The sequence below is a fragment of the Antedon bifida genome, chromosome 1 (genome assembly GCF_963402885.1).
Source record: "Antedon bifida chromosome 1, ecAntBifi1.1, whole genome shotgun sequence".
In the NCBI taxonomy this organism is placed as follows: Eukaryota; Metazoa; Echinodermata; class Crinoidea; order Comatulida; family Antedonidae; genus Antedon; species Antedon bifida.
The window spans coordinates 3,604,462-3,614,807 of record NC_136226.1 but is presented as its reverse complement, the minus strand read 5'-3'; the positions used below and the strand labels follow the sequence as shown (position 1 = coordinate 3,614,807).

Sequence of the window (10,346 nt, the reverse complement as noted above, 5' to 3'; positions counted from 1 at the left end):
AATTTCCAGACCGCTGCCCTACATGTCGTATAAAAGAAGCCGAAGACGTAGCTCATATTTACGTTAAAGGTTATGATGAAAGCACATGCTTTATTATACCGCTTTGTGATGAATGCAGAATGTATCAAGATTGGTTTCAAGTTTCCCAGGGTACGGAAGCAGTGAAAGTCCCTAAAACTTCATATTTACAGTCAATAGAAAAAATAGGAAGGATCAAAGAAGTAGAAAGAAAATGGATATTCTAACGCCTCAAAGTAAATTAGCCCATTGCTTCTTCAAGATGAGGCATGTTGTGTACTGTTGAAATTACATATTCCTGCTACAATGTTATAGTGTATATTGGACTGTCCTTCATCTACCTTACATGTCGACATTCTTCTACTGCAAGTGATATCGAGTGTCCAACTTCCCTCGGAGTTACATTTTCCTGGTTTAAATTACTGGACTGTATTTTATCTACTTCACTGCACATCGGTACTGTCGATATTCTACTACTAATTACTGCATGGTGTCTCAACTTCTTTCAGAGTTACATTGTTGTAGGTGTAAATTACTGTACTGTTTTTTATCTACCGTACATCGGTACTGTCAACATTCTACTATACAGCAAGTAATACCGAGGTCTCCATTTTTCTGTTAAGTTACATTGTGCTTGTGTAAATTACCGGTATTTTTACCGTAAATCGGTACTGTTGACATTATACTACTGCAAGCAATATCGAGGTCTTCAACTTTAATCTCTTCTCTTCACAATACAGGACCGTACCCAATTGTACTAATCCATTACCAATAATTGTATACCGATCAAGAAGCAATATTTCTATGTTAGATGTAATAACAACTTGAAATAAATTTTATTTAACTTGAATATTATTTCTATTCTGGCATATTGAAGTGATTTCACAATAAGCTGTGCTTAATATTGTCATCATCATCACCATTTTACACCGTCATCATCAACATCGAACCCTATAATTATTACCATTACCATCCTCACCAAGTGACGTCACCACTCGTACACACCACGTTTCACTAAATTCACCAATAACAATATGGAGGATTTTATAATTCTTACAATATTCCCTTTTCTTGTAAAACAAATGAAATGTTGTTATCGATAAAGAATACACTACATGTAACCATCTTTATTTTTATTGTAAAACAAAACATCCAAGATATTTGAAAATAAATAATTAACAACTTTATTATGTATTTTAGCAGTATGTGTAGCCGATTCTCGGTACTGTACCTATATATACTATAATCAGTATCATAGGCAAATTCTGTGATACAGTGTCACATGTATCGCATGTGACGCCTGTATCATAGGTCATAAGAGTTACTAAGCCATAACATGATGCAGCCGCCATATGTGATTAATATATGTGATACTGTAATATAGAATTTGCCTTGATACTAGACTTGATAATATGTGGAGATACAGCAAAGAGAATCGGGTGTAACGTGCCGCTACATTGTTTTACTTCGACTCCGTGTCGACTTAAACGGCTTCATATGAATTGCTCGAGAAAACTTTTCCACAGCCGCTAAATGTTTGAAGTATTCTGATCTCATCTCTAAGAGAATCCCGTCAAAACTCGTTTTAACGTCCTTGTAGCTTTCGGCTACAGACAATTCGTAAAACGGACATTTAAGGTTTTCGGCAATATGCTCGCCTTCTTCTTTGGTAACTTCTCTGTTCACACTGTCCGTTTTGTTACCAACTATTATCGCTGGTGTGTTCACAGTTCGTTTTGTAATGTCAATGAATTTACGAAAGTCTGAAACGGCATTGAAACTTTCTCTGTCATCTACGGAGTATATAAGCACAAATCCATCGGCCCATTTTATAGCAGACTCTAGTTGAATTGATTCGTCTTTTTTCTTGATTTATGAAAAATATAAAATAATTATAAGATTAATTGCTAAAAAGAAAATTGAAAGAAATTAAGAAAATGATTTAATTGGTAGAATTACTTATAGCTTGGTTCCCACTAGGCTAGGCAACGTAAGCGCGTCACATGGATGATGGATTATGAAACTGTCGCTTGTCCTTGGTCAACTCAGTTGCGTTGTGCCTACGTTGTTGAGTTGCGGCCGATAAGGGAACAAAGCTTTGTGTGGCACGTACGTTCACGCGCTGTGTTAGTGGAAACCAAACGTATTGTTATGTGGGCCAAGATGGACTTGTCCAGTTAAAATTTGGCGGGAAACACGTTTATCAAATATAAAAATCATATTGAATACACCCTTAGAAAAAAATAATTGTAATATACTTACTATTATTTGATACATATTATTGTTAATTTAAAATGAAACAAGGATACTAACCAGTAGTTCAGATTTAATATCTCTTAATTCCAGATTTATCCACTCACCAGCGAAATCCATTGATTGTCGGTACGTCATTTCAGCTATTAAGTTTAAACAAAAAATAAAATATTAACAGATTATAATACTAAAAAACATTTGTGATTTAAATGGTAAGGAAACATACATAATAATTATTGTTTCCTGATGAACACATTGTATATCGTATTATTATTATTATTATTTCATAAACTACAACTATATGATAATAATTATGAGAATGATTCATCTGCATTATGACAATGATATTATGGAATGTACCAACCTTCGTTTTGTGAATATTCTCCGATAAAACGCTTTGTTAGAAGACGAACCGTAAATGCTATAAAATCAGAAACATACATATTTTTTTAATTGCCACATGAAAGCATATAGAAAATATATTGATTCATATTATAGTAACTCAAAAATGGTTTTGCATTGCGCTTTTCCATTCAGTTTTTTACTGATATTTTTTGTTTAAGAATGAGACAAGAATACTCAACTACGTTATGTTTGTACTGATGTCGAAATATTGAAAGTCTTGAATTACATAAACAGAATGATTCACTAATCAATTCAGATTATTGTATCCATTGTAATTTTAGACAATAACAAATACAATACAAAAACTGAGTGCATATTGAAAGTCTTGAATTACATAAACAGAATGGTTCACTAATCAATTCAGATTATTGTATCCATTGTAATTTTAGACAATAACAAATACAATACAAAAACTGTGCGCGACGATGATTCCAATTACAAACGTACTGCTTGCCATTTGGATTTGTGAGTTGGTTTGAACATTTGCTACACCTTCTAATAGTGTACTACTAATAAGTATGGCTGCTGGTGGGGCTAATCCTAGCCAATCTGTAAAAGGCATACGAATAATTGATGGTGAACGAATAAAAAACGCAACATTTACCGGTTGTGATGTACCGGCATGGAGTACTTGGAAACAAAAATGGATCGAAGCGGTTAAAAAAGAATATCCACAACGAGAAAATGTAAAATTTCCAGAAAAATGCGTCAAGAAGTACTGTCGTAAAGAGGCCGAAGATGGAGCCCATGTTTATATTGGAAGAAAATCACCAACGTATTACTATATCATTCCACTTTGTCATGGATGCAATGTGGATCCACACAAGAAAACAAATGGTTTTTTTGACGTTGTCAGTACGTACGCCCTTATTTTGGAAATACCCGATTGTGTAAAAGAGGCCGAAGCAGCAGCGAAAAGAAAATGACTTTTAACAAATGATGTTTATCACCTGACCCACAGAGGAAACGATTCTTCAAAATATCAACATTTAATGTTTAATTTTGTGATGTGAACAAGCCTTTCGGTACACTCTGACTTGGAAGAATGAAAGAGGTTACAACTCTGATTCTAAAGTGATTGACATTATATATTGTTTGAAGGTACAGGTTGATATAAAGTTTGCGGTACACCACGTATATTAGTTCTGAAAAGAACTGTGAAGTTTCTCGACGTTTCGATCAATATACTTTGATCGTCCTCAGGAGTGAGAATTGTTTAAGGTTATTGAAGAATGTTTTTAACACTTATTTGATCTATCAAGTTTTACTAGTATTACAGTCATTAGTACAATAAAACTAGCTGCCACTTTTTAAAAGTCGAAAGATGTTCTGTTGTGTTATACCAAATAATGTTTTGTCCCGTCAGTGTCGCTACCGCGCGGCGTACAGTAGTTCATCCATGCTTAGAAAAATCTGTTTCAAACAGTAACATTCTTTGGGTCAGTTGGTGAAATCAATAACTTATCTATCCTGTATAAGTATGCATAAAGAAAATAATTTTCAACAGGAAATCAAGCGCAAGCTCATCAGAATGTTAGACCCTAATGACGTCATGTAATATATATCTGTATCTATATATAAATTATGGTTAATTCTGACATAGGCGAGCACAATGCAAAAACTTCGGTACAAATCTCCGCCTTGGATACCTACCTTATCTATCTCAGATGTACCGCGAAACGTAGATTTGATAACATTAATGTGCAGTTCGACGCTATTTTTCCATATTTCTATCTTAGCAAGATATTATAAAGAGTTTTTTAACAACATTTATGATTTCAACAGTAGATTTTCTACTCAATTTCAATTCTTGGCGGTCAAGTTATTTCCGGGTTTATGATAAGTTCACCTTGCAGCAACTTGGTTTCAACTATTTTCTCTCTTTTATACACAAGGGAGCAGTTAAAATAATAGATTTGACCCTAAAGGTGACTGGAAACAGGCACTTTCCATCAATCAATACAGTGTCCCTTTGGAAGACGGAAGAAAAAAACAGATACTATAGTAGGACTGGAGCTTAAGTTGGCCATTAGTCATCGCCATTTTAGTTTTTTGTTTATTTTAGGAACAGTAGTTAAAAAATAAAAATTATACTGCAAATTAATAAAGATTATTAAGTAAGCTGGCAGGAATAACTGTAGGCTACCTGTGTCCTGTTAGGACCGAGATGTCTGCCCATGTTGCAAGCCGTAATGTCTTCTTTCTTGGGCCGAAATGGCCCACTCTGTCACGGCAGTTAGTTTCAAAAGATGTTTAAATTAAATAATGTATTAATACTTATTAGGATGATATTTATTTGAATAAACGCCTCTCCAATAAAACATCACTTTGAATAATAATCACCCCCCCCCCCCCCCGCCAACCCAACTATCTAATAAACGTCCATCCCATCCACATTTATAATAACACAATTATACTATTTGTAGTAGAATTCATCGCACTGTTATCTACAATTTACCAAGCATTTGTTATTCTTTTTTACCACTTTTCATATCTATTAGATAGAGGATTTCATTTGATTATAAATGTTACCATATTATTAAAACTAAAAAATTTAACATATATCCCTCGAATAAGCCCCTCCCTCGAGTCAAATGAACTCCGCCTCCCCACCTCCGCCCTATAAGGGCCCTACCAAATAATAAAGACTATACTTTAAAATTGTATTAATCATCTAAGACACTGTGAAACAGAATAGTTTAGTTTTACGAATGTCAAGCATTTTCAATAATGGTAACCGACAGAAAACGTAAAAGAAGAACATTATCATTCCGAGAACCATCGTCTACACTTCCTAGAGGGGGAGCGAGCGAAGCGAGCTCACCCTCTAGTATACATTAATTTGGCTACACAGTACCTCAAATTATATTTAAACATATTTTATGTATTAAAGTAATATTTTTTAAAATTGTGAAGGTTTATAGTAGCTAGTTTTCTTTTGATTGGGTTAAGTTGTTTAGTAGATTGTGTGGTAGTTAATTGAATCCTAGTAGTGTTGACGAAAGTAAATTACAAGTCAAGTACAATTAAACTGGTTTATGAACTATAGCTTTGTTTCTAAAAATCGACCGTGGTATACATCATTCCTCCTGTATGCCTATAAACTGTGATAAAAGTGATGGGCATGGTTAGGTTTACCTGTGTTACATTTTTCATGAGACGGGCATTAGATTTGCAACCTATTGTAATACATCATTTTGGATGTAAAATTGCTCAATGGTTTACTTTTTTGTAGTATCATCATTATACATAATTTTGTTTTTCTTTATTTGTTATGCCATGTGTGTCACTTAGATAGTTTGTATATAAACCATTGCTATTAAATATAATATTAAAAATCATAATTGAGACCATATATATTATCATTTACGTGTAACATGACATATGTTAAGTTATGGTAAATATTATGTAAAATATAAAATGGTAAATACAATTCAAAATAATGTGTTTGTCCGACACGATTATAGCACTACTCTATTCCTAATGTCGACAGTATCAAATTCAATGTAGACTAAACAAGAAAAACATGAAAAACTCAATAAAGCAAAATTCATTATAATGAAAAACAAGATAGAACTGTGGATTAGAGAAATTTTCCAATTATAAATATATATATTATGTTGAAATATTATATTTTTCCAGGTAGGTTAGCAATATAGCCTAATTTTAGCTTGTTTTGTATATTTGTCAAAAACATAATCAAACTAATGACGGTACGTTTATTTATATGCCCACAATTCGGTCATTGTATAAATGAACCTACTGTGACAAGTACACGTAATATATATTTTAACCAAAATGTTTGTTGTAAAAACTTGACAATGAAATACTGCTATCACAACATATTTCTTTTCAGCAAAACATGAGTCATTATTTACCACCACATGACCTATTGTATATAATCAGGGAAGCGTTTCCTTCTTCCCGGATATAATAGGCTAATGCATTCATTCATAAATAATAGACTCATTTCACTTCACAATATAAGTGTAGGCCTATGCACGAACGACAGCATATATCATTCCAATTAAAAACGTAGGCTACTGTTACGGCTTCCTTTTGGATTTTGTTTACACTAGTTTAGGGCCTACACTACCGTTTCGTTATCTGATAAATATGGCTAGAAAACAGATTGCAAAAGGTAAAAGAGTAAAGAACGCGGGAAAGAACGTCACCACGAAAGATCTATCGCCTACCGGTGGCGGAAGCTGGATTGACTATTGGGTCTATAGCGTTGGGGCAGACTACCCACCAAGATCATGCACTGCTATAGATTGCAACAACAAAACCACAGACGGAGCCCATGTTTATATTGAAGGAGAAACAGATACAGACAAATTTTACTACGTTATACCACTTTGTCGTGCATGCATTAAGAACGAACACAGGGAAACAGAAGGTTGGTTTGAAGTCAATGATATAACAGCTGTGAAAGTGAAGAAAGCCGACGGTGTAACAGCAAGAGGTGCCGGAGAATAGGGAAGTGACTAACTTAAAACAATGAAGGTACACAATCTACATAACTGTCTACTACTAATATTTGGAACATTGTGAATTGAAAATGACACGCAAAATGGTAGTCCTTAACTCTTGGTCAGATACACCCTGACGCAACGCTGCTCCACATAGTTACAAACAATTACAATCCTGTTTGTGCAGTACCCGCTGTTTACTTGGGCTCAAATCTAACCTCTAGCCATCATCGCAAGCTCGGTGGTCTAGAGGGATGAACGCCAGGCTAGTAGTAGTGACGTGGGTTCGAGTCCCACCCGAGAATTACTTGCGAATTTTTCGGAAGTACTGTATTCTCAATGTACTTAATATAAAGTTAAAATTACTCAACACCTGACGTACAGCTACCCCAACATTTCTCTTTCGGAAGTAATTCCCAGGGTGCTACATTAGTGATTCTCTTTATTATAGACTACTAGATGGTTATCGAATACACAGTACTTTCAGCGTAAAAAAACTGGCGATTTCAAATGTACGATCGACCGCAGGACTATAAATATATTGTCGTTTACAGAAATGAATAAATAGACACGATGATTTATGTAGTCAACTAAAATTAGCACCCTGGGAATTACTTCCGAAAGAGAAATTTTCACAAGAAAAGAGTCCAAATTTTTGATTTAAATAAACCCAATTTGTGTTTTGTATGTAACATTAGGGTTGAGAGATGGGGAAGAGGATTTGGTACAAAGAGGAACAATTTTTAAATATATTCTTTATCCACTCAGTAACGAAATATTTTGTTCATGTTTTATAGTAATTATTAATTAATACAAACGTTAAGAAGCAACTGTCAGTAATAAAGTTTATTTTTATATTATGTGTACCCACATTGTATTGTATTGTAAAGTACAGTATTGCAATACGCTATCTAAAGGTTTTAAGTTTATCCCCCAAGGGCCCATAACTTTACCTACTTGTGTTAAACCAAAAAATTATACTGAGAGACTGAGAGATTGGAATGTTACATTCATCGCAAATCAATACATTTGTATAAACGTATATTAAATCTATCAAACTAAAATGTTTTCCAATGGTTGAGTTTAATGTGATTTGCCGGGGTACGGAATAATATGTTATTGGCGGTTAACGCTAAGCACGAAATTAAATTCATCGTAAAGTTCTAGTCCCAGCGACTTTAGTTTATATTATCACTAACAAGTAATAGGATGAGAGTCGATTATATTAAGCCTATAAACTTGAATAAATAAATTGAGGGCTTTTTATTACAAACTGACAACCATAGGAACGGTTATATTCCTACCGACGAAGAGACAGTTAATAACAATTGTGATTTGCAGCGTGGAATCATGTTATGGACAAAAACCTAAAATCAGTGTTTATCAACAATTTTGCCCATTGGGTTACTGTATATATAATTTGGTACTGTACCACACACCAACTTTTTTCTCTTTGTAAGTTTCGAAATAGTTCTGCAACGGATAATCTTTGAATTCTATGCGACATGCCACTGGCTACAAAGATTGAATTAAATATTACAAAATCAATCAAGAGATACTTAATGTCCATAACATTGCGTTTAAACATGGCGTAAAATTATGTAGTTATGGTAAATTCGTGGACACGATGTGTTGTTTGTCCGCTACTTATCAGTTGGACGAATATCCACTGGTACAAAAATATCCTAATTGCAACAAATAGCAGTGCCACTTTTCCCATACAACACAACACATTGATCCGTCAAAGGACCTGAACCAAGTATGCTGGTAGCATGAATGGTATGACGATTCATCACACCGAATACGTGCCATTGAACCCCAAACAAAGAATACATGTTGAAAGTCAATTCATACAGTATTACCACAAATGGATACCATATGAAAACCAACCTTTATCCGGCCTTACCTGTCTTACCGCACCCTTCATTTCCTAGCACCACAACCTTAGCTCGGGTTAGTTTTTTCTTATGCAACGACGACATATTTTCTAGTATTGTATCAATCCATACGATCAATCATATCAACCATTGCACCGTTAACTCGAGGACAAAAAAAACGAATAAATGTATACCATCTTTGAATTTTTAACTCATTTACACTACGTTGTCATTTGCAGCATTGAAAAGTACACAAGACGCGTCATCGTCCAGCAAAAGAATTCAGTTGACTGGCGAAAGCCGCAGATGTTTTATGATGTAAACAATCGGAAGTAGATGAGCAGAATGTCATCACGTCAACAGATCCATCCCAGTGTCCACTTTATTATTTGTCGATTAGTCCAGTCAGCATTACTATTATCGGGCCAGGTTCTTAGTAATTAAATTAAAGTTAGATCTCATCGTGGCACTTGATAATAATCGATATCACAATCACATATTGTTATTCCGGATGGCAATTATGATCGTTGAAGTGAAATATTAACAATACACGATCAAATCTACAGATTGGGACCAAAATAACATAAGTTGAAGACACAATATTATTAGATATGTCTCAAGAAGTTGAATTTATAGAGGGCGGTAAGAGGAAATTATTCCTAGCCTGTAGAAAATGACATTACATCTTTTTATATAATGGTTTTTCACAATAAACTTTTTTATTTTAAACTAACTTATTAGGTGATATTGTTATACGATCTCAAAAATTTAATATAATCTTGCGCAGGCAATTGTCTTTTTACAAGCATTTTCATTAAAATGTTAATATAATGAAAATCCTTTGGTAACGTAACTTACCTATACCGATTATGTTATTGGTTAAATCACTTTATCGCTTACGTTCCTCTGCTTGGGAATCAAGCATAAGGCTGATCCATACAATATATACAAACATTATTATGTTCGCCGCTTTATGTTCTTTCTATTGGTTACGCTTCGCTGCACATCTTGTCATACATCGAATTTTTCTTCCGTATCGCACATGAAAAGGCTTGTGACTAAGGTCATTATACATTCATCAGTCTAAACGATGTTCTCTCTTGAATAAACTCCATTTTCATTATGATTAATCATTTTTGTTAGCATTCCTTGAAGTTTGACGTGTGTTATAGAATGGAGAAAGTAAATCTCCCGGGTGGCTATAGCTTATGTTATTATACTCACATACAGTACCATAGGTCATGACCTTGAGAACATGAATACAGGCATCTTACGATTCACTGCACAAAACAGGATGTCTATAAATGACGATCACGCATGC

The 10,346-nt window shown here is 34.2% G+C and overlaps 1 protein-coding gene across 1 annotated transcript; it reads right to left on the bottom strand.

Moving 5' to 3' along the window:
• Positions 1-1,310: 1,310 nt before the first annotated feature.
• Positions 1,311-10,235, bottom strand: LOC144838071 (ras-related and estrogen-regulated growth inhibitor-like protein). The gene is made up of 5 exons (XM_078693426.1): positions 9,884-10,235; positions 9,055-9,585; positions 2,636-2,692; positions 2,332-2,414; positions 1,311-1,884 (listed from the first exon to the last, which is right to left on the bottom strand). The coding sequence occupies exons 2-5, from the start codon at positions 9,128-9,130 to the stop codon at positions 1,471-1,473; spliced, it is 630 nt and encodes a 209-aa protein (XP_078549552.1). The 5' UTR covers positions 9,131-9,585; positions 9,884-10,235; the 3' UTR covers positions 1,311-1,470.
• Positions 10,236-10,346: the final 111 nt, after the last annotated feature.